This window comes from Giardia intestinalis, chromosome 2 (assembly GCF_000002435.2).
Source record: "Giardia intestinalis strain WB C6 chromosome 2, whole genome shotgun sequence".
NCBI classification, from domain to species: Eukaryota; Fornicata; order Diplomonadida; family Hexamitidae; genus Giardia; species Giardia duodenalis.
This window is the reverse complement of record NC_051857.1, coordinates 1,405,065-1,426,462: the sequence shown is the minus strand read 5'-3', so window position 1 is coordinate 1,426,462 and position 21,398 is coordinate 1,405,065. Positions and strand designations below refer to the sequence as shown.

Below are 21,398 nucleotides of genomic sequence, written 5' to 3'. Positions count from 1 at the left end.
TCGTCCTCGCAGTTTCATCTTCTGAGTGAATGGGTGCATCTCTCTCCTCTCTTAGTTTTAAAAACCGACATGCTTTTGCGGTCTGCGACGGGTTGGTTCACAGCCATAGCAAACGGGTCCGTAGATATTGTTAGAAATAATAGAGAGAAATTTGCTGGCCAGGTTAATGATGACGGCGACTCCGGGCTGCACGTGTCAATTGCTAAACGTGACAGAGACATCGCGGAGCTGCTGGCACCACTTGAGGGAGGTGTTCAGAATGCAAACGGTGAAACCCCTTTTCACTTAGCGGTACGGGCAGACGATACAGCCTATCTAGACATTCTCATTGCTGCTTTTCCGCGTGAACTACTTCCGCAATCAATTGCAGATGATGTCTTGCATGTAGCACAAGAACAAGGTAATCCTGAGACCCTTGCTAAGGTAGAGAGATACCTTTCTTCAGATGGTCCCCAAACTGCTGTTAGCTTCGCCATAACAACTCAGTCCATTAACGATGCTAATGAAACAGACAAAAACATCACTCACTCGCCTCTTCTAGATAATACCGTTGTAGATAGCTCAAAGACCTCCTCATTTCATCCCCTAAACACGTTAATCTCCGTTGATTTGCCCGAAAATTATGGTTTTCAAGACTCCTCAAAGCCTAATGAGCATGATAACGATATGCTTAGCAGCAATACTGAGCCACTATCTAAAGTATCCTTTGGCTGTCAGACCGACCAACGCATACTTTCAATGAATGAAGTAACACAGCTATTGAGGACGCGGGATGACCAAATAGACGCACTAAAGCTACAGCTGAAAGAATATGAGCAAGAAAAAGAGACGATAGCCAAACTTCGTGAGCAAATTGAGACCCTCAAGGCTGACAGGTCCACTTTTCAGCAAAAGCTTGACTCGCAGCTTGAAGAAGGCAAAAAGATTGGCAACAATGTCATCAACAGGCTTTTTGCGCGTGTTCCCCGCGAAGTAGATGAAGACGGCAACACCCTCCTTATCCACGCAGCCTTGCATGGGTATTCCTATCTCGTTTATCGTCTCATATCGGAGAACACAGAGACGGGAATGACAAATAAGGCCGGCTATACCGCACTTATGGTTGCAGCCATGTCAGGAACCACTGAGTGTGTAAAGCTTCTTGCACCCGTTGAAGGTGGGATCACGACTACGAACGGAGTAACAGCACTACATCTTGCAGCTAGGGAAGGGCAGCTAGAGTCTGTGCGCATCTTGCTACCCTACGAGGCCAGCATAAGTACACACAATGGGACCACAGCCTTGCACATGGCTTGCAAGCGTGGACATACCAGTATTGCTGAGCTACTTGCTCCAATACAGGCAGGATGTGTTCAAACAGATGGTATATCCAGTCTCATGGTAGCCGCTGCTGAGGGTTACTGCGATATAGTGCACTTATTGATGGGAAGGGAGAAGCTTCTGAAAGATCTCACTGGGAAGACTGCTCTCATGTATGCTTCTGAAAAGGGAAACCACGAGGTCGTCTTCTTGCTACTAGAGCACGAAGCTGGTCAGCGAGACGCCAACGGGCACACAGCTCTCATGATGGCCAGCAAAACAAGCTTATGTTTAAACACTCACGGTGATTCATCGACACCAGACTCGTCAGCTAGCCAAGATGCACACAAGAACATGCGTATAGGGAGCTTGGTGACCCTACTTATAAGTAATTCGCTTGAGCTGGGAAAGGTAGATAACTATGGCTGGTCCGCACTCATGTTTGCAGCGCGGGACAGTAACATCCCAATGGTAGAGCTCCTTCTGCCTCAAGAGAAGAGGCTCCAGGCATATGATGGTCAAACGGCTCTCATGATCGGTACACAGGCAAACTCATTCTCAGTTGTAAAGCTGCTAATTGATGCTGAAGCCAAAATGCAGGATAACCTGGGAAAGACGGCTCTGATAATAGCCGCTGCGAAGGGATACACAAAGCTCGTCATGTACTTAGCAGACTATGAAGCTGGCTTACAAGACACGGAGGGGAAGACCGCACTCATGTTTGCAGCACGTAATGGGCATTTACAAGCTGTCACGCTGCTCATGGAGAAGGAGGCTCGCATAAAGGATTCCCAAGGGACGACTGCCCTTATGTACGCCGCCGCTGCAGGGCACATGACAGTGGTCCAAGCCCTTGTAGAGAAAGAGGGCGGGCTCAGAGATACCGATGGGAAAAGCGCAGCTAGCTACGCTGCCGTCTGTGGTCACAAGACCATATCAGAATTCCTCATGCTTTAGCCCTGGCTCTAGATCCCGTAGGTAAACCTTAATCACTCAAAGACGTCGTATTTACGGATCAGCCCCTTGGCAAATGCATCCCTGCATGAGGAGGCAGATCCTACAATAACAGATGGCGCGGATGATAGATTTGAGAAGTATTCGTGAGCCTTCATGAGGGCGTCCTTGGTCACACGGAGGGTTTGCTTTATCTCTCGGTAATGCCTGCGAACAGAGTAGCCTGCCATGAAATAGTAAATGGCCTGTTTAAAGATTTCTTTGGGCGAAATCCCGATCTGGTTGGCGCTGAGACACCCTATCTTGTAACCGTCTAGTGTTCGCTTATCTAGGCTACCGTACAGCTCTTCTGCTGACTCTGATAACTTATCATATATCTTAATAGTCTCAACCACTCTGGAGTCATCATAGGAGAAGAGTATAGCGGAGCCGTTGAGACGGAGCTTTAGCAGGCATCCATATGCGCCGTTCTTTATCCTGACATTGTCCCATAAGTATACGTTTTCGATGATGTGAAGAGAGAGGTACTTTGCCGGTATATTTCCAGACAAGTGGCTCCTTCCTATGGCCAGGTTTTCAGCCAGAGAAGGCAGATATGCGCGAGCAACATAGGAGACGTCGCTTGGGATCGCTAGGCTATTAAAGACACCAGAGTAGTCGGCCAAGTCAGCGTCCAAGGGCAGAGACTGATCCTCGCAACGATACCATGTCAGCAAGCGATTAAACTGCTCAGCCAGTGGACAAGTGTTGCGCCTCTTCACCCATAGACTCAGCTTCCCCGGCCTCAGAGAATACGAGTTGTCAACTACACGGAGCAATTCGGCATTAAATGTATGCTGTGCCAAGATGGATTGGATCTTCCTCATGTCCTCTGGAGCATACCTGGTCTTTGCTACGTAAGGAGCTAGGTCTGAGATGCGCTGACCAACGCAGACGAGAAAGAGCTCCGGGCGAGCGCACATTTTGGCAAGAAGAGCTGCCAGCTGCTCTCCGAGGAGACAGAGCTCTTGCTTTGTGGAATCATTGTCTAGGAAAGCGTCGTCTTCATCTTCGTTATCATCTCCCTCAAAGGAGTTGTCACTATGGCAAATCTCTTCTTCTGCGGCCCCGCTGCCATCTTCTAAGCTGCCGGTTCCGGAGCTATGATCTGCAAGGGTGTCCCTGAGAAACTTGCTGAGCCAGTTGTACATAGATGGCCCCGACGCTAGTTCATATACGAAGGACGTAAGGCGACCGCACACAGCACTGGCCCGCCTGCTTGCCACCAAGTGACCATCTCCTTCCACTATATCCTCTCTGAGAGACATCCAGAACTCGTGAAGTAGGCGGAGAAGCACGCGAGGGTTTGTAAGGCCCACAATTGAGCCGCCCAAGATCTCGTGGAATATGAGTCGTAGAACTGCTTCTGTATCTGTGTCCTTACAAGTTGCACTTATGCTCATATAAATTCTTGATGGTATAGATGTGCATGTCTGAGAGGTGGGGTGCTTCACGTCCCGGAGGAATGGGGGGATATCTTCTGCTTTTAAGGAGATGGAGAAGTCCCCAGTGTAATAATCAATTGCCCTGTGCAAGCTTTCAACTGTCTTGTATGAGGTGGTAGCAACCTCGCCTAGGATGTGATTGGCAAGAAGAGAGAGGAGGGGAAGAGTCTCAAGGTCGCACATGTCTGTAATATCCGTACACACTTCGAGGTAGGTCAGATTCTTCCCTTGCTCGCCAGTATGACAGTATAGGACAGGCATGAGGTGAGGGCTCACTCTCAGATCGTAGTGAAGGAACGACTGGGCCTTGAACATATCTGTGTTGACAGCGTCTATCTCTTCAATCCTCAGCATGGGAAGTAGCTCGTTTATCTCCTGTGGAGTTGGTTCCAGCGCGCGGCGAATCTGACTCTTGGTGTTAGAAATCAGGGCCTGTATGTCTTCAGGCGACATGGATGCCTTGAGAGCTCTTAGACGCTGTTGCGTTGCCTCCTCACACTGCTCAAGATACCCTGGAATGGGCACTAGCACAACATCGGCCTGATGGGGGTTTAGAGCGGTAAGATACTTAGCCAGAACGCCACAGAGATACTCTGTTACGGTACCGTCTATCACCAGCTTGCGAAGCTCTCGCAGGGGCTCCTCATAGAGCAATCGCGTAGTGCTGGGACAGCCTGCTAGAGCGGCGCTAATGGTGCGATTGTTTACCCCAAGGCCAGAATACGGCCTGATGTCCCGGTACTCGAGCTCAATGTGATTCAGTGCGGCGTCAACAGCTTGGGGAGAGAGGAAGCGATAGTATTGACCATCCCTCTCGGGAGACATAAGCTCAGTCAAGAGGTCCTCGTATGCGCTGATAAGCGCAAGGTACCCTTCCTCTGTGTGCTCACAGCCAAGAAAAGACAAGTAGAGAGTGCACTGCAGCTCAGTACAGTCTAACATGGAATAGCAAGATTTGCAAAGCGAAGAAGACTGAAGGCTCTCTGGCACAGGGCTCGACGTCTGATCAAAAAGGATGTAGTCCAGCACACGGACGGAGAGAAGCAAGAGGGGCGTCGCGTCACGGAGGTCGAAGAGATAGTAAATCCTGCCTATTATTCCCTCCTTTTTCAAGGCTTTTGTCTCCTTGGACACGCCGTACTCTACGAAACGGACTCGGCGAGCAGACCGGCTGGAGACGCGCGCCTGTGCAGAGACCTCATCCTTCGTTAGCTCTGGTAAATTAGGCTGGTCTCTATATAGGATTGGGGTAGGTGGAGACCGCTTTGATAAGGCAGGGCCTTCTCCGCCGACATAATCAAGCAAGTATGGTTCCACAATTGCCCGAAGCTCATCTTCTAGAGGAATATTCCCGTGGAAAGCAATGACACAGTTCCCAGGGTAATAGAAACGCTTGTAGAACTCAGCTATATCCGTGTGAGTGCCTGTAACCACTGCATCTGGCAGGCCTCCCGTCTCGTAGCCCATTGCAGTACCACCATAGAGGAGGCGCTGGAGATTATACACAAGAACAGTGGAGGGTGACGCACAACGGCTCTTCATTTCGTTGAGGACAATTCCAGACTGGACAATCTCGCCATCTTCTGTCTCGAGGTGCAGGTGCCAACCTTCCTGGGCATAGATGCGCGGGTCTTTAAGCAGGGCGGGACGAAAGACAGCGTCTAAGTACACAGACAGAATGTTGAAGTAGTCTCGCTTGCAGCGAGAGGCAAACTCGTAGACAGTGTGAGTTTGCGCCGTGAACGCATTGTTGTAAACCTTGAGAGACGTCTTGGTCACCTCGTTGAAGGGATCCTTGTGGGGATAAAGCTCGGACCCACAGAAGACGGAATGCTCTGTTATATGCGGGAGGCCCTTATCATCAGATGCAAACGTCGCGAATGCAATGTTTGCGCTGTTCTCTGTGTAGCTGGCATCTTGTGGGATATGCTTGAAGACGGTGAGGCCAGACTGTTCGTGAATCAGCTTAATGAGTTGGGTACTTGTCTCCGATACGTACTCACTCTCCACAACTGTGAACCCACGTATGGTGGTGCCCAGCGGAAGGCTGTGTGCTCTATCCACAAGCATCTTTTTTTAAAGCTATGTCCTGGATGGCGCCCCCAGACCCTGTGCCCACGCGCATACAGAAGCAAATGGTCTCACAGATAACCTTCGAGACTGGAGATGCAACGGCAGAGCAGCCCCTTCCCGGTCGCAGAATGAAGCCGGGTGCAAACACTTCTTCATCGATAGTCTTTATGTCCGATAATGACATGAAGGATTACGCAGCTCAGAGGTCTGCTGAGCATGCAGAGCTTGCTACAAGGCACAACAGCGAGCATAAGCGCAAGGATGAGGGCGTACTCATAAGCCCAGGGGGCGACCTTGATGCCAATGGTGAGTTGATCCGCAAGTTGCCGCCTCCCAGTGTCCACGTGAGCACACAGAGACCTAAGGACCAGTTTCACGTCAGAGCAGATCCTGCTTTGGAAGAGGCTAGTTTACACACGTCCATCGGTATCAACAAGAAGGGTCAAGAGTCGCATGTCATTCCCTCTGACTCCTCAGCCACCTATGACGAATTCAGACAGCGGGCGATTGAACAGGCAAGTATGGATAGACCAGGCAAGTCGTCTGATGCTCTATCAAACCCCAACTATGGATATGACATGAACTATGGGTTCAATCAGGCCGGCTTCAAACCAACTAGCAATTCTCCCCCTGAAGTAGAGAAGAACCCAAGAGAAATCGCGCGCAAGGCACACGAAGCCAACTACAGAACAGACGCATCTAACTTCTATTAGTAGCCTAGCAACTTCACAGTGAACTGCGAACCTTTTCCAATTGTCCACAGTCCCAATCCACAAGCAGAGAATGGCTTTCGAGAGACAGCTTAGCCACTCCAAGCTTAGAGTTCAGACGACTCGCACAAAGGGGATGTTGGTTGGCTCGTGAACCCGCTCTGCAACCCACTCAAAGCGCACTGGACCCCAGTTTCTCTGAATCTTCTGGGTTGTGGACAACCGTTCAGAAAGCTGCGGAGCATGGGTACATATATGACCGCTCTTCCCATACTTAAGGTACACGCCACAATCAAAGCAAAGGATATCCGATTCCCACATGGCCCTAATCTCCTCTGCAGAGGCAAATGTTTCATACCTTAGCTCAGCCGGAGTCCTTTGAAAAAGAATAATCTGAAACAATCGACCAGCATCAATATTTAGCTGCATGATGAACGGGAGCATGGAGCGCAGAGACGACAGAAACTCCTTGTACTCTAAGGTGCCCTGGAGTGCCTTGTAATAAGAGTGAACAGTGTCCACCAGCGCGTCATCCTGTGGTATCTCCGGTCGCTCTGTACCTATATCGAGCAGGATGAGCATCAGCAAGGAAAACACCCCATTGAGCAGGACGTGGTCATCTGGATAGCGGCACAAAATGCTATTGTAGACCTTGTAAAATGCCGCAGAGGACATGCCGTCCTTAACTATCAGGGCGATGTGCTTCTTCTTGAGCACCTCGAGGTCCTCCGTTCCCTGTATATCCCGGACTACGAGTTGTTCCATTCATAAAAGCATGAAGTTAATATGGACAAGTGCAATTAAAATAAATTATGTGACAAAAAAATTGAATTGATCATATATCAAATTCTTGGGGAAAAGAGATGGACACGAGGATTGACCAGGCGACGATTAAGTATCTTACCGAAGCAGTTGGTGAGCAGCTGTCCAATGCATTTGCAGAGGCAATATGCAGAAAGCCCAAAGACGCGATCGAGTTCATTGGCAACTACCTTGTAGAGGCGTCCAAAGAGTTTGAGGCACACCTTTCATGAGTGCCGCCAATGACGATAGCAATACTAGACGTCTAAGCATGGGGTGAGCTAGGCGGGCGATGCAGTAGAACAGAGATGGCGAGATGTGTCTTGTCCTGGCTGCAAACGACTGTGTCCTCCTTGCTTCCCGTGAACGACCAGCAAATGCTTGCAAGCATGTGGCCCAGCAGTATCTGAAAGGTTGCTGGCCTGTACCTGACGTAAATGAAGATTTGTAGCTTGTATTCTTTTAGCGTGCAGTGGCCCAGTATCATCGAAGTATTTGTGCAGCTCTTATGAAGAATGCTGCGAACGAAGTTTGCTAGGGTCGTCAGCTGTACTTGCACCTGCTCACGAGCTCCTGGGTCACTGGAGACCATCTCGTTTCGGAGATTCCCCCCAACAAGCCGGCCAAAGTGTCGTATGCTCTCGACTGTAGCGTTTGACGCAGTCTCCTCATAGCGTCTTATCCACTCCCAGACAAGCAGGCAGAGTGAGGACGCCTGTACAACGTCGGGCAAGGCCCGCTTATGCAAGACGAGGCCCAAGTACGAGCAGATGGAGCACTTCAACGGAGCAATGTCGTCGGGCAATCTGAATGTGGGGATAGGAGACAGGTTGGCACCCACCACACTGGATGCATCTCTATGGGCTGGATAGTGTTGGCGTCTGCAAGAGGGGTCTATGACAAAAAGACGGCTAGGAAGAAGCATGAATGTACCTATGTTTCTGGCGAGCACGGCTTCTCCGAGATAATTGTCTGCGGGGAGAAAGAATAGCAACACCCCGATACCATGAGGAAGGGCGTCGAAGCTGATGCACGTCGTCTCCATGTATTGCGTGTGTGAAAGATGGCTTGTCTCAGAAAAAAGCGTTAAAAACGCCTCACTCTTATCTTTGCTAACATGGATCCCGATGGCTTCTAATGCGCAAACAATCTGAGTCCAACTGTAATCTAAGGGGTAAATGAGATGGATGTCCATCGGTATGCCAGTTTAGCGAGAAGCAAAAAAGACTCCCAGGTAGACACAGGACCAAACTCGAGTCACAAAATTAAAATATGGACTCCACCTGAGGGCGATTAAAGGAGACAAACATAGAAAATTTAATTATCTGAATCCCAGTTTCCCTGCCTGGGCGCAGATTTAGGCATCTATCCGGCTACGGCAAGACGGCAGAAATATATTCCGTAATGACATCTGCGTTACAGGCCACAAGGTCGTGAGTATAATCTGGGTACACTTGTATGCTTATAGAAGAGCACTTGGTCCGCAAGAAGTGCTCTGTGGCGGGGGTATCTATGGTGACATCGCGCCCAGCTAGCACGACTATTGCATTAACCTTACTCCTATCCAACTCTATAAAAAGCTCTTCGTGGTTTTCCCAGGGAAACTGCGCAAAGGCAAGGGTGCGGGCTGCGGTGACCCTCGTGTCGCGAAGCATGCTCTTCTTGAAAGGCTCCCACAGCGCTTCCTCCATATGCTTTGGCATGTAATGGAAGTTGTAGCGGGTTTCGTAGACTATGCGCTTCGCGGTGGCGTCTGGGAATCTCTTAAAAATGAAGTTCAGAACAGGGCCTATGATCGGAGTGGTGAGCAGCCTGTGAGTCATCCACTTGTGGACCTTGACTCCTGCCGGGGCGAGCATGATAACGTTCTTTATATCAAATCCCTGCTTTAGATAGTGAGTTGCTAAGATAAGGGACATGAGCCCGCCCATAGAGTGCCCAACGATACTGAGGCCTCTGCCAGGCAGGCCCGGCTCTGCTGCTTCAACAACTTTCTCTGCAAAGCCGAGCAATTCTTGTGGAGTGTAGATATCGTTGCGGGAAGGATCTGTACCGCCCACCCCGGGCCAGTCGAAGGAGAGCACATTATGCTTGCGAGACAACTTGTTGAGAAATGCCGCACATATATCGGTGTAGAAAGTCAGTCCGTGAAGAAACAAAACCCAGGGTCCACTCTTATCCTTTATTGAGCGAAACAGTTTCACCTGCTGATATCCTTCCACAGAGATGAAGCTCACCTTCTCCCGGGGCAAAAAGTACTCCTCAATGGGGTCCGAGGCGTCATGTCCGTGCTCCATTTTTTGTCTCAACTTATTGGTGCCAAATGGACTTGAAACGTTATAACGGCGTTTTTCAATTTTTGCAACAGATATCTACTGAGAAAGAAGGGCCCAGAAACCGGTGCCAACGCCCATGTACTCGGCAAGCGGTGTTACCTCTCCGCCACAGCTTGACCCTCAGGCGCTGCAGAGCACCCCAGTCTCGTTTGCTCGTCAGCTGGCTCCTCCAGGTGCTCCGCGGCTTCCGCGATCCGATGATGATCCGCCACTCTTGCTTGACGAAGACCCGCCCATGCAAGCACACACATCCCCGTCAGTTTTTGGCTTTTCTCAGCCACCGCAACCTATGCACAGCTCCGGGCCGCAGCAGCCCTATTCACAACCACAGAACGTTGTCACAGACCCTGTTTATCCGTTTCCATCACAGTTTTCTAGCCAGCCACATCAGCAAGTACTATATAATTACGCCCCTCAGGAGGTCTTTCCCCAGCCTGTCAACCCTGAATCATTCTATCAGCAGCCACCCATCTCTTGCACGAATATCTACCAACCTTCTTATAACTCGGTTTATCCTCATAACTTCGGCTATAGCGACGCTTGCAATCTGTCGTTAGAAAAGCCAGAGATACTAGCGCCTCCCTCATGGGACATGCCTACAGGGCAAACTCAGGTGCTCCCGCCTTATCAGCTTACTCCGCTGACATCGTGCGAGTTTGATCTTCATATTAGCTCTTACATGGAGGAAATTCGGCAGCACAATGCCTCAGTCTGCTCCCTGGATAGCATTCAAGCACGCGTGTACGAGTTTCCGCCTCTCACTTGCTCCTCATCAGACGCGTCTGACCACGATGATATTACTTCCGACACTGCCCAGCAACTGTCATCTTTCGCCGACGGCAATAACTACTGCGTGCAGGAAAACCAAATGAAGTTAGAAACTCATTTAACTAAGATGCAGCAAGATCGGGAGGATCAAGAAAGGATGATTGCTGAAAAGAGAAAGGCTAAAGCAGAACGAAGGGAGCAACGGAAGCTTCGTCGCCAAGCAGATAGACAAACACGGAAGCAAATGCACCTTGAGCGTATGCAGCAGAAGCATGAAAAGAACCTTAAGCAGTTTGCAGTGAAGTTCAGCGCTCCACCGTTGGAGACTAGATTGCATTCCGCTGATGAGTCTGGAGGCACAATAGCCGCCACTAAATCTATAAAAGTTTACAGCTCTGAGGCGCAGTCAGAGAAGCCCAAACGTCTTCGGAACCTAGTGCTTGGAAATGGATACGGCCGTCTCTTCTGGCCAGGCTACATAGATCTCAGCAAAGAGCATGGCACTAGCACGGTCAAGATAGGGCTATTTGGTCTGGAAGTCGACGGCTTCCTAAATAAAAGAGATATGTTCCTTGCTACACAGACCGAACTACCTGGGCAACACGAGCAGAACGCATACGTGAGCGCAATTGAAGAGACCATAAAAGATGTTCCTGGCATGCAATTTTGGGGATGTGACCCCAATAACGGAATATTTTATACAGTTAGATCTCGACACTAGACGTAGCCGCAGTCAGATGAGCCCGGTCGTTAATTATGTTATGAACCAGTAGATGGGGGTGGTCGTTCACCCAGTCATGATTGGCGGCCGAAACGGTGTGCAGACGGCAATTGGGCATGATGTCTCTGAAGAAGGCACTGACATCCTTGTACGATATTATCTCGTCTTGCTCCATTAGATAGCAGTAAGCGTTCAACCCCTTCTTCTCTATTATAGATTCCAATTCTCTAAACACGTCATGCCCGTTAGACCACGGGAAGTCCACCAGGCAGCAAAAGCGAGAAACGGCTGCTTTTGAGTTAGCCAAATACGCCTCAGAGAAATCTCTTTGCATCTGCTCGGCATGTGTCACAGAGCGCCCCTGTGCCAGACTGTCTTGTTGAATAGCCACCCATTTCTCTATGGTCTGCTTATGGCGCAGCTTCGCATATGCTCTCCTGAATATTCCTAAAGCACCGCCGCAGAGGTCTGACCAGAAGTTCTTCAATTCGCACTTGATCCCCGCTGGGGCTACCATATAGACGGCTTCCACGCAGTTCCAGCACGCTACTGTAAGTTCTGCTGCTAGAAATGCGCCCATAGAGTGTCCAACAATGGTAAACTTCTTCCTATCTGTGCTCAAGGCCAGTGACTCGACCAATGATTCGGCTAGCTGCCTGTCCTCCCCCGATTGCGAATCGAGCATTTTGTCAGGGTCGTACTTCATGTTCGCCTTGTACAGGACCGAAGCCGCACGGGGAACCCATCTCAGCTGGCTAATAGTCAATAGTTCTAGAGCAACCTCGACGAGGCTGTTGACGGTGTAATCGCCGTCGAAGATGGGACCAGAGCCCCCAGTACCAGGAGAATCAAACGCGAGGACCTCGAAGTGGGTGCAAAGTTCGTTAAGCAGAGTGGCGTAGAGGTCTGTAAAGAAAGAGTAACCATGAAGGAAAAGAAGGCGCGGAGGGTTGTCTATGCCATGAGGGATGGAGTGGAAGACTCGCAACTTTTCGACCGAAGGCACGGAAATCGTGGTGAAGCAGTCCTGGTTAAGGGCGTGCATGTTTTTAGTCTTCTGATTTCAGTTTTCATATTCTTTTTCATATTCTTTTTGCAAGCAAAAGGATCGCTCTCGGAGTCCGATGTCTCTTGCTCCCCTCATTGCGTGGATGAAGGGTCCTCTGACGAAGACAGTGGAAGGCGCATTCCTTAATATTATTGAAAACGAGGTTCTGTCGAGCATTTTCAAGACCCCTGTCTTGGAGACGTACGCGCATGACGCGGGTTTCTGTCAAACATATAGGACCAATATCAAAGACCCATGTGCATTCAAAAACATTCTGGCTAATCTGAAGGGCGGTCACTACTCAGAGATAGGCCAGATCAGCTACCACTTTCTTCTGATCACGTATAACAGCATTCGATTTAATATCAAACCTGGGTACACGCTAGAGCAGGCACTCCGTCCAAAAAACTGTACACCCATCATAGAGGCTACGGGGCGACTTTATAACGAGATCATTCGTGTGTTCCAAGCAAACGTCTTTGAAGGGAGGATAGTCTCAGCAAAGGCTAAGCATTTTAATGATATCTTCCTTGAGGTCGAGCGTTATTTCGCGTGCCCCGTTAATATGAAGCAGCATGTTGCACGAAAGCCCGTACCGAAGTCGGACTCTGATGCCCTGGATCTCCTTTTTGCCCCTCATCCCTCTGGATCTCTGGACACTCAGCCTAATAATAAGAGTAAGACCCCGAGACCCCTAAGGTCCGGCTCGCGCTTATCCACTTCTGCTTGTCCCAACAGCACTAGCTCTTTTAATAAAGAGGCTGATCCTGCATCTTTTCCTTTGAATGCCGTGGATGACCCTGGGTCCGGATGCTCCGCAAGCAAGAAGGTGACCTTTGACCTTCCATCCACACTCAATGAGTTTAGACCCGCGTCTGGAGCCTTAACCCCCATGAACAGTTCTACACTGACCACCTCAGCATTGAAAGAAACTCAGCCAGTACAGAAACGCGCGAGGTCTGCCTCGTCGCAACAAAAAGGCAATACTATCACTGCTGCTCCGAGCATCTCGCAGGCTCAGCACTCATTGTCAGATGCAGGGCTGTCCAGCACTTTCCGCTCAAAGGTCTACGATACCAGTAAAGACCCTGTTCGCGAACGCAACATGCGTCTTTTCAACTGTGCAGCTTATCTCATGAGCTACTCTAATGAAAGACGAGCTAAGGTCTTCGCTCAGATCCGGTCAGTTCTGAACATTGACGAAACGGTTCGCGACATTGATCTAAATGTGCTCTGCAGAACTGAGTCTCAGTTGCGGGAAGTCTTAGGTATAATTGAGCAAGGGTGATTTATTTTATCACCGCGGAGCTCTCTTTGTAGGGTTCGTACATTAGTAGTTTCGCAGGGTTTATAGTACGAATTCGCATTCTAGGAAAAAATAATGACACCGTCTGGCGATCCAACAAGTCCCGCGGGCAACGATGCGAACAGTGACCATGAGGTAGTCTTTACCACCGAGCTCACGGACGCTGAGAAGGCTTCTCTTGCAGAGCAAGTCACTATTTCACCTGCTGGAGAGGTCACTCTGGGCGTTACTAGCCCCGAGGCCATGGCAGATAAGGTCCAGCAAGAGGTCTCCCAAGCTATGAATGCTATAAACTCTCCCGAAGGGCAGCCCAGCCCTGCCCATGAGGCGAAGGAAGCAGATTATGTGCCGGAACAGTCTAGAGATATATCTGAGATAGAGAGTCTACAGCATTTTGAGACACCACTAGTTCTTGAATCCTCTCCCAATGACAGAGGAGTCAGTGGTCGCTCCCCGGGAGCATACCCGCCACCAGTTAGTATACCTCTAAGGCCATACCTCGAGACAGTTTCAAGACTTGACGATCCTGTTGCTGATCCTGCTTCTGCATTAAAACTGCCCAAATACCCCGTATTTACAGCAACTCCCATCGACGATCCAGGAAAGATCCTCACCGAAAGCATGAAGGAAGACATTTACCTGAACAACCCAGACATGCGTGCAGTCTCGTTCTTTGACACGGATACGGTAGACAGGCTGGTCGACCCACCGCCACTCGAGCGTCTCCCCGCTTCCACGGATCTCTTGATTAAATATCCACTGGAATGGCTGGAGCTCAACCCAACAAAGATACAAGCATGCAAACTTCCTGCGCTTGGGATGTGCAAAATATACTATTCACATCCACGGGCTGGTACCGTGCACAGCGCATATATACTAAAGAACACAGCCGATAACGGAAGAGTGTCTCTAGTGGACGTTTCTGCAGATAATCCTAACCGCAACGCTGGATACCAAGACGAAAGCCTTGAAACCCCACCTGTATCCACAGTCCCCAAGACAGACGCAAGCACACCAAAGGATACAGGTGAAGCATTGGATAACCCCGTGTGCGATGCTGTCGACAAAGCACTGAAGGAGCAGAATCAAATCGATAGCATAACAGTGGACCCCTCGACGGAACAATACCCGAGAGTGCTCTTTTTGCATGGTTTCGACTTCGACACAACGATTAATGCTCCCTTCATCAATGCCCTTGCAATGACGCATGAAGTTCTCACGTTCGACTGGCCAGCAACAGGAGGAAGTGACGGAACACCAGGAGACTCCTATGACATAGACACTCTAATAAGGTATTGCTTAGAGGTCCTTTCTCTGCCAGTGCTTAACTGGATACATGGATTCGAGATACTTGATGAGCCTCCGGGTTCACCAGTTCAACCTCCGGCAGAGCTGAATCCGCAGGACGAAAACAATCCCTCAGGGCCTTCTGCTGCAGCGACAGCGACAACGGTCCGTTACCCAGTGAGAACATACAAACTGATCAACTCAACCTCTTCTCAGCAAAAGATAACCTTAGTGGGGCATTCTAGCGGAGGCCTAATGGCTGCAGCCATGGCCCCGATCTTGAAAGATATCGTTGACAAGGTGGTGCTGCTAGCTCCCGTCGGTATGGTGATGGAGCTGAACCGAAAGCTGATTTTTATGCGTGATCACCCCATCCTGGCGCGTATAACTCAGCCTCTCATGTCTGTATATCCAACGCTTGCCCTCAAGACGTTTTTGGATTGTGCTGACCGGGTTAAGTACCTCCCAGAGCCTCTACAGGCAAACGTCAAGCGAAAATATGAGTCGCATGTTCGAAGTCGCTGCACCAGCGCTATAAAGCAGGCCATCAACAGCTCAGCAGCATTCCCCTGGACTTCTGGGAAGGAATACTTTACCAGGCTTGACGACCTCGATTTAGAAACAGTCCTAGTATTAGCAAACGACGATGCAATCATTCAGTGTGCTAAAGCTAAAGAGCAGTTTGAAAAGTACTGCCCTAGAATCAATATAGTCTTCAGATCTGTTGGTGGACACGACTTTCACTTGGTATATCCCGTAGAGACACTTAAGCTGTGCGGGTTGCAATCCATATGACAAGACGGGCATTTCCTGAAGAAGAGAGAGTCACGGGAGGAGTGTTCGCACCAAACAGTTAGTGTGGTCCGAGATGTCGGAGAGGAGAGTAAAGTCTTTTTTCTCCAACGGGAAAACAGGATCAAAGTTCCAACCACGAAAATTTAGAAAACATCTCACATCACCGATAACAATGTAAGGAGGAGAAGATGCAGTCAGTTCTTGTGTGGGCGACTCGTGCAACTGAACGTTGAAATTTTCTAATAGAGATGCTCCAATACGCTGGCAAACAGATGGAAGGTCTAAGCATGTTTGAGACGTTTCTTTTTGCAGCTTTGATGCCGAGTGGATAATGTACAGGATACGTATGCAAAGAGCAGATACGCTTGAGAAGAGATCAAATGAAAGAGTTACCCGCTTGACATCTCTAGATGATGTCGTCACAGCCAGGGATATTGCATTGCTCCCATCTTTTGGCTCTGTCCCGGCGCCTTGTACAGTGTCATGCATCTCCTCTAGTCCGGGCACCAAGAGGATGGCTGTTCCCAAATCAGTAACCCGGAATCCATGACTCTCAAATATCTCTGTCAGTGGGCTATCTCCCACAATTGTCAAACTCATATTAAGTGTGATCCCACCGCACGATCTTTGCATCTTCTTCTTTACCGATGACGCATTGTATAACGAAAACGCAAATCCGTCCTGCACGATGTACATCTTCTTCTTGTCCAATGCCTTGGCTATCGCTGCGATGGAGCGAGAGTCCTCAACTCCTGTCTGTGCAGTGTCTTCTGCACCAGTGTCAACCTTGATGCTCAGCTGCACAGGATTTGTGAAGGCGAAGGTGACAGTTTCTCCGTTACGAGGATAATGAAACGATATTTCTTCTTTGTCTGCTTCCTTGCCTCCCTCGCTGAAGTTGACCCTGGTTTCATTGGCGATGGTTCTTTTTAACGATGAAATGCTCTTCTCACTACCGTGGATGAACGCGACATTACGTGGGCGAGTCTTTCGTAGGACATCGAGTGTTTGATTGTAGTCCGAGTGAGCGGAAAAGGACAGCTCCTCAATACGCATCTTGGCGTCCGCATAACCCCCAGGAGGTTTTCCCTCAAGAAGCTTATAGAGAAGAGTGTCCTGAGTTGCGTATCCCGTGACAAGCAGGAGGTTGTCAGGAGATCCGCACAACTCGTTATACATTTCCTTTGAGACACCGGACTGAAGCATTCCAGGTGTGCAGAACATCACATAGGGCTTTTTCGGATTTTTGGGCCGCGTCTTCGTGTAGATTATTCTATCTTTACGCTTCCCTGTTTGAATGTCGGACAGTCCTGTGTCTCCGTGGCGCAGGAAGCCCTTATCCTTCGAATACAATTGCCGTGCATTATCAGCAATTGCAGACACGTAGTAGATCGTAACTCTAGCCATCTCTTGCTCATGTTCTCGCCAGTACTCTTGTAAGATGCAAAGAAGCTCTTGGACACGGCCTATAGAAAACACTGGCAGCAACACACAGCCATCTTTTTTGACGGTCGAAACTATGAGATCTATAAAATCACGCTCTCTGGTCATGCGTTCCTTTTGACGAATGGTCCCATACGTAGACTCAATTATAAGCAAATCAAGCTTTACCTGGGGGAATGTAGCAGGCTGAAGATGCCTGTCCTCCGGCTCACAACTGAAATCACCAGTGTAGAGGGCGTGGAAATTATCTATACTAATGTGGAACATGGCCGCTCCAATGACGTGACCTGCCGGCATTGCGGTAAAAGATATCCCATTGACCCGCTCTGTCTGGTAGAAGCTCGTGAGTAGTTTAGTGTTCTTGGCCATAAACTCCACATCTTCGTGGGTGTAGAGCTTCGTCTGGGAGATGACATCAGTGACGCTTTCCTTGAAAATCTTTAGAGTTGGTGCTGTCATATAAACTGGAGGGATGTAGTGGAGCTCTGGCTTCCCCTCCTTAACAGCTCGGTCACGAAGGCACCGCAGTAAATAAGGAAGAGCGGCTATGTGGTCGTTATGGAAGTGGGTGATGAGGATAAGGGACAAAGTGGAGACGTAGTCCTCTAAATCGAAGAAGGGGAGCGCCTGAATTGCAACGTAGTCGCGTGTCTCGGACAGGGCAGGGTGGAGCCCGCAGTCCAGCATGATGCTCCCAGAGCAGCCACTCCGCTGATATGACAGAATAAAGCAAGAGCGACCGACCTCGTTGCCTGCTCCCAGAGGCGTAAGCTTTACGTGGTCATTGGGCTTCATTTTTTGACAGGCCGGACTCATGCCGAAGAAGCCACATACATTCAGAGTGCCCACCCTCTTCTGCATGGTCGAGTGCAGTACGTCCGCGCTTGTCCTGCATACCTAGTTCCCTGTACAGTAGTCGGCAGCACCCGACGTGACCTCCTGAGACAGCACAGATCAGGGCTGTTCCTCCCTCTAAACTTGCAACGGTCTTCCCCAACTGGTGAATGTACTTACGAACCTCATCCTCACTGCCCTTTGCTGCCGCATGCATAAGCTCAGTTTTGATTAGGGTAACGTCCCCATACCTTCTTCGGGTCCTTACAGTGATCTTATATCTATCTAGACGTTCTAGAAGCTCACTCAACACCTCATCTGAGCCTCGTGAAGCAAGTGCAATGTGTAAGGCCGCTTCAAGGATGTTGTTAGGTGGAGGCTGCTTTTCGCAGGACAAAATGCAGCGCACAGCATACGCACGATTAAAGCCTATCGCGTACAAAAGAGGGCACCACCCAAAGCTGTCCTGCGCCCAAAGATCGTCACTCATACCTACCACTTCGGTGCTGACCTCCTCACCCAGGAGCAGCGCCCTGCTGAGAGGGTGTATTTGTGCTCCATCCTCGTCTACAACACGCAGCAAAGCCGCACAAGTGTCCCTTTCAACGTCACGCAAGTATACTAACGCAGATCGCCCGTGGCTATCAAGTAACAGAAGCTCCTCACGGAGCAACGGAAACAGGACAGGAGTATTGCACATGGAAGCAACCATCAGAGCAGTGATCCCCATGCATGCAGCACTGCAGTGGGCAGTGACGGTAGTTTCTAAAGTGGTGGGATCAGACGGCAAATTAACTGTCCCAGTTGCATAGAGCATTAGGGGCGTGACACCAGCAAGGCCAACCTCTAGCTTGGCCAGTACCTTAAAGCACTCCTTGTGGCCGTTTACGAGGCTTAGAGTTGCCGCTGTAGCAGTGATTATTTCTGTTCCGGGCAGTTCTCGAGGACCTGACCAAACCGCTCCAGCTTCATACAAGAGAGTCTGTACGCCAACCAATGACCCGCGTTCTGCTGCTAACATGAGTGATGTTTTACTATCAACAAAGGTGGAAGGCGGCGCTATCTGCTTTTCCTCTGAGTTACTGGCTGTCATGTGAGCGTAGATCATTCTGGCTCGCAACTCTCTAATAAGAGTGCTTTGCTCCGCTATGTCCCACGCCGTAGGCCGTTTGCTTGGGTCTGGGTCTAGGCATGCATGGAGTAAGGTTGCAAATACACTGGTGTAGCCGTGTGATTCCAGTGCAGAACGTGTTATTGTCTCGGCAGATAAGGGACCCGCTATGCAAAGCTCAGCTATAATACGACCCATAGAGTAGATATCGGTCTTTGCACTAAAGCTACCGGACGATCGCAGCTCTGGCGCTCGAAATGCCGTGGGCTCATCATCGTCAAATAGCGGGCCAAGCCGGATGTCCGAAAGCTTTATAGCACCGTTTGCTACCACGAGGACGTTCGCCGGCGTTAGATTCCGGTGTAGAATGACCCCTTTGCCTGCAGGAGTATGCAAGTATGCGAGTCCCATGGATATTTGAGAAAGTATAGGCCAAAGGGCCTCCTCAGAGACTGGTTCACAGGACGCACAACTGCGCTTAACGTAATCTATGAGATTGCATCCCTCTTCAAAAGGAGACTCGAGAAGAAGACTGTCCCCTGGCGCATAGTGCACCACAGAACATCTGACTACATAGATATTAGAGAGATCCCTCAATTGTGAGTATGCCCAGACCAGAGTATTTGACTCTCTGGTCTTGAGATTCGAGAGGTCGATCCTCTTCAAGACTACTTTTCTGGTAGAATCTGCTCGGTATGCATAGTAGCTGGTCCACCACCTCTTCTGAGAGACCTCGTGTATATCGCTGTAGAGGCGGGCCCAGGCGTCATGCATAAAGGCTTTTTCAATCTTAAAACAGGTTGCACTACAGCGCTTGTATACATTCACTCCACTCGCCGCACTATTACGGGCGAGCTATGGTAAGTCATTACCGATCCTATCAGGGCCACTCTCGTAGAGCCTGTTATGCGAACGCGTACGTACGAGCCCAACTTAATAGGCACCTCCTGATCGACCGCCTCTATGGCCACTGTGAGGTTATTATACGTTTTGCCTCCATATTGTCGCCCATGGTTCTCCGTCTGCAGCCTTTCTAGCACCATGATATCATGAACTTGACCGTGATATTGATCCCTCCGAAATGAATTTTTAACGACCTCAGACATCTCTCTGGTACGCTCCCGCTTTTTACTGGCAGGAACCTGCTCCATGGATGCGGCAGGCGTGTTTTTCCGAGCATAGTACTGTGTAATATTGACGACCTGAAAACGTGGTGCGTCCTCTTTGAGGTTACGGAAAAGGTTGAGAGATTGTGCATGGTCTTCATCGGTTTCGCCAGGAAAGCCACATATTATATCTGTATCTAGGCAAAGATCTGGAACGGCAGACTGCAGCTTAGAGCAAGACCTCAAGAAGGTTTCTATGTCGTAATGGCGTCGCATCAGGGTTAGAATCCGATCTGACCCTGACTGCACAGGTAAGTGGAGAAACTTGTACACATACTTACAGCGCATAAAGGATATCAGAGAGTCCTCCTGGTTGATAACAGAGTCAGGATCTGTCATCCCTATCTTCAGCATCTTATGTGTCGGGTTCTCTGTTTCGAAAAGTTTCTGGACTTCCTGCAAGAGTACAGCGAAAGTTGCGTCACTTTCACGGCCCCATGCAAGCGTGTCCTCTCCCGTCAGCCAAAGCTCACGGATAATAGGGTCAGCCAGGCTACTACGTATACGCGCCAGTAAGGTATCTAGAGGTACTGAGCGCAGTCTTCCACGGCTGTGGCACGTTTTGCAGTATGTGCAAGATCCCATGCATCCACTGCCAGTCGAAATAATGTCAATGATAGGATTAGCACGGTGGACTGGAGTGCACTTCAGATACTCTACTTCGACGTCTTTTGTAGCTTCCTTGGTGACGTATGAGATAGCAGCAGGAACTCCTGCCTTGTCCGATGGCTGCGTCATTCGTAAAGCAGGTTGCAGTAAGTGAGAATTGTTTAGAATATGAAGATCGATGGCCTCGCGAAGAAGCCTTGGAAGCGCTGCTAGCCATTGCTGAGTAAGCACCCCTGAAATGATGAGCTGCTTCGCGGCAGACGCTTTTCGGAGCTCATCATTCACGGTTCCGTAAGACTGGGGAACACAGCCGCCAAGCACGACGACCGTACCAACCTCCAATCCCTTCTGAACATGGACAAAGGCTTTGTCCTCGGACGGATTCTTCACGGTGCACGAGTTGATGTACAGGACGTCCACATCTCTGGCGCTCTCTGGTGTTATGTACTTCCCGTTGCTGTGGGTGATGACGGCCCCCGCTGTCTGCAAAGCACTTGCAATTATATCACTTTCAGCAGCGTTGTGGCCGCATCCCATGGTTACCATCATAACCCGCACATTCGTGAGCAGAGGGGAAGTGGATTGAGCGTGTGCAAGCGCAGGTGCAACCTGATCTTCAATGTCCATAAGTTTAGATTATCAATCTTTTTAAT

General features: G+C 49.7%; 14 protein-coding genes across 14 annotated transcripts; 6 read left to right on the top strand and 8 right to left on the bottom strand.

Annotated features, from left to right (window-relative positions):
• Positions 1 to 69: 69 nt before the first annotated feature.
• GL50803_0016326 (Ankyrin repeat protein 1) lies at positions 70 to 2,256 on the top strand (the record flags this gene model as incomplete). Its single annotated transcript, XM_001705864.2, has 1 exon — positions 70 to 2,256. One exon carries the CDS (start codon positions 70 to 72, stop codon positions 2,254 to 2,256), a length of 2,187 nt encoding a protein of 728 aa, XP_001705916.2.
• Positions 2,257 to 2,288: 32 nt separating this feature from the next.
• GL50803_009508 (Metalloendopeptidase) lies at positions 2,289 to 5,807 on the bottom strand (the record flags this gene model as incomplete). Its single annotated transcript, XM_001705866.1, has 1 exon — positions 2,289 to 5,807. The coding sequence occupies one exon, from the start codon at positions 5,805 to 5,807 to the stop codon at positions 2,289 to 2,291; it is 3,519 nt and encodes a 1,172-aa protein (XP_001705918.1).
• A 14-nt stretch (positions 5,808 to 5,821) lies between these two features.
• Positions 5,822 to 6,523, top strand: GL50803_0014967 (uncharacterized protein; the record flags this gene model as incomplete). The annotated part of the gene is made up of 1 exon (XM_001705867.1): positions 5,822 to 6,523. One exon carries the CDS (start codon positions 5,822 to 5,824, stop codon positions 6,521 to 6,523), a length of 702 nt encoding a protein of 233 aa, XP_001705919.1.
• A 111-nt stretch (positions 6,524 to 6,634) lies between these two features.
• Positions 6,635 to 7,285, bottom strand: GL50803_009506 (uncharacterized protein; the record flags this gene model as incomplete). The annotated part of the gene is made up of 1 exon (XM_001705868.1): positions 6,635 to 7,285. The coding sequence occupies one exon, from the start codon at positions 7,283 to 7,285 to the stop codon at positions 6,635 to 6,637; it is 651 nt and encodes a 216-aa protein (XP_001705920.1).
• Positions 7,286 to 7,383: 98 nt separating this feature from the next.
• GL50803_009505 (Dpy-30 motif-containing protein) lies at positions 7,384 to 7,554 on the top strand (the record flags this gene model as incomplete). Its single annotated transcript, XM_001705869.1, has 1 exon — positions 7,384 to 7,554. The coding sequence occupies one exon, from the start codon at positions 7,384 to 7,386 to the stop codon at positions 7,552 to 7,554; it is 171 nt and encodes a 56-aa protein (XP_001705921.1).
• A 32-nt stretch (positions 7,555 to 7,586) lies between these two features.
• On the bottom strand, positions 7,587 to 8,516 carry GL50803_009504 (uncharacterized protein; the record flags this gene model as incomplete). The annotated part of the gene is made up of 1 exon (XM_001705870.1): positions 7,587 to 8,516. The coding sequence occupies one exon, from the start codon at positions 8,514 to 8,516 to the stop codon at positions 7,587 to 7,589; it is 930 nt and encodes a 309-aa protein (XP_001705922.1).
• A 178-nt stretch (positions 8,517 to 8,694) lies between these two features.
• Positions 8,695 to 9,618, bottom strand: GL50803_009503 (Alpha/beta hydrolase family protein; the record flags this gene model as incomplete). The annotated part of the gene is made up of 1 exon (XM_001705871.1): positions 8,695 to 9,618. The coding sequence occupies one exon, from the start codon at positions 9,616 to 9,618 to the stop codon at positions 8,695 to 8,697; it is 924 nt and encodes a 307-aa protein (XP_001705923.1).
• A 115-nt stretch (positions 9,619 to 9,733) lies between these two features.
• On the top strand, positions 9,734 to 11,146 carry GL50803_0014966 (uncharacterized protein; the record flags this gene model as incomplete). Its single annotated transcript, XM_001705873.1, has 1 exon — positions 9,734 to 11,146. One exon carries the CDS (start codon positions 9,734 to 9,736, stop codon positions 11,144 to 11,146), a length of 1,413 nt encoding a protein of 470 aa, XP_001705925.1.
• On the bottom strand, positions 11,130 to 12,191 carry GL50803_0024372 (ENC6 protein; the record flags this gene model as incomplete). Its single annotated transcript, XM_001705874.1, has 1 exon — positions 11,130 to 12,191. One exon carries the CDS (start codon positions 12,189 to 12,191, stop codon positions 11,130 to 11,132), a length of 1,062 nt encoding a protein of 353 aa, XP_001705926.1.
• A 79-nt stretch (positions 12,192 to 12,270) lies between these two features.
• On the top strand, positions 12,271 to 13,482 carry GL50803_0013636 (Bromodomain-containing protein; the record flags this gene model as incomplete). Its single annotated transcript, XM_001705875.1, has 1 exon — positions 12,271 to 13,482. One exon carries the CDS (start codon positions 12,271 to 12,273, stop codon positions 13,480 to 13,482), a length of 1,212 nt encoding a protein of 403 aa, XP_001705927.1.
• Positions 13,483 to 13,575: 93 nt separating this feature from the next.
• On the top strand, positions 13,576 to 15,582 carry GL50803_00102961 (ENC6 protein; the record flags this gene model as incomplete). The annotated part of the gene is made up of 1 exon (XM_001705877.1): positions 13,576 to 15,582. One exon carries the CDS (start codon positions 13,576 to 13,578, stop codon positions 15,580 to 15,582), a length of 2,007 nt encoding a protein of 668 aa, XP_001705929.1.
• A 30-nt stretch (positions 15,583 to 15,612) lies between these two features.
• Positions 15,613 to 17,820, bottom strand: GL50803_004498 (Cleavage and polyadenylation specificity factor; the record flags this gene model as incomplete). Its single annotated transcript, XM_001705879.2, has 1 exon — positions 15,613 to 17,820. The coding sequence occupies one exon, from the start codon at positions 17,818 to 17,820 to the stop codon at positions 15,613 to 15,615; it is 2,208 nt and encodes a 735-aa protein (XP_001705931.2).
• GL50803_0036783 (Kinase, NEK) lies at positions 17,807 to 19,744 on the bottom strand (the record flags this gene model as incomplete). Its single annotated transcript, XM_001705880.1, has 1 exon — positions 17,807 to 19,744. The coding sequence occupies one exon, from the start codon at positions 19,742 to 19,744 to the stop codon at positions 17,807 to 17,809; it is 1,938 nt and encodes a 645-aa protein (XP_001705932.1).
• A 50-nt stretch (positions 19,745 to 19,794) lies between these two features.
• GL50803_00102963 (tRNA 2-methylthioadenosine synthase) lies at positions 19,795 to 21,372 on the bottom strand (the record flags this gene model as incomplete). The annotated part of the gene is made up of 1 exon (XM_001705881.1): positions 19,795 to 21,372. One exon carries the CDS (start codon positions 21,370 to 21,372, stop codon positions 19,795 to 19,797), a length of 1,578 nt encoding a protein of 525 aa, XP_001705933.1.
• Positions 21,373 to 21,398: the final 26 nt, after the last annotated feature.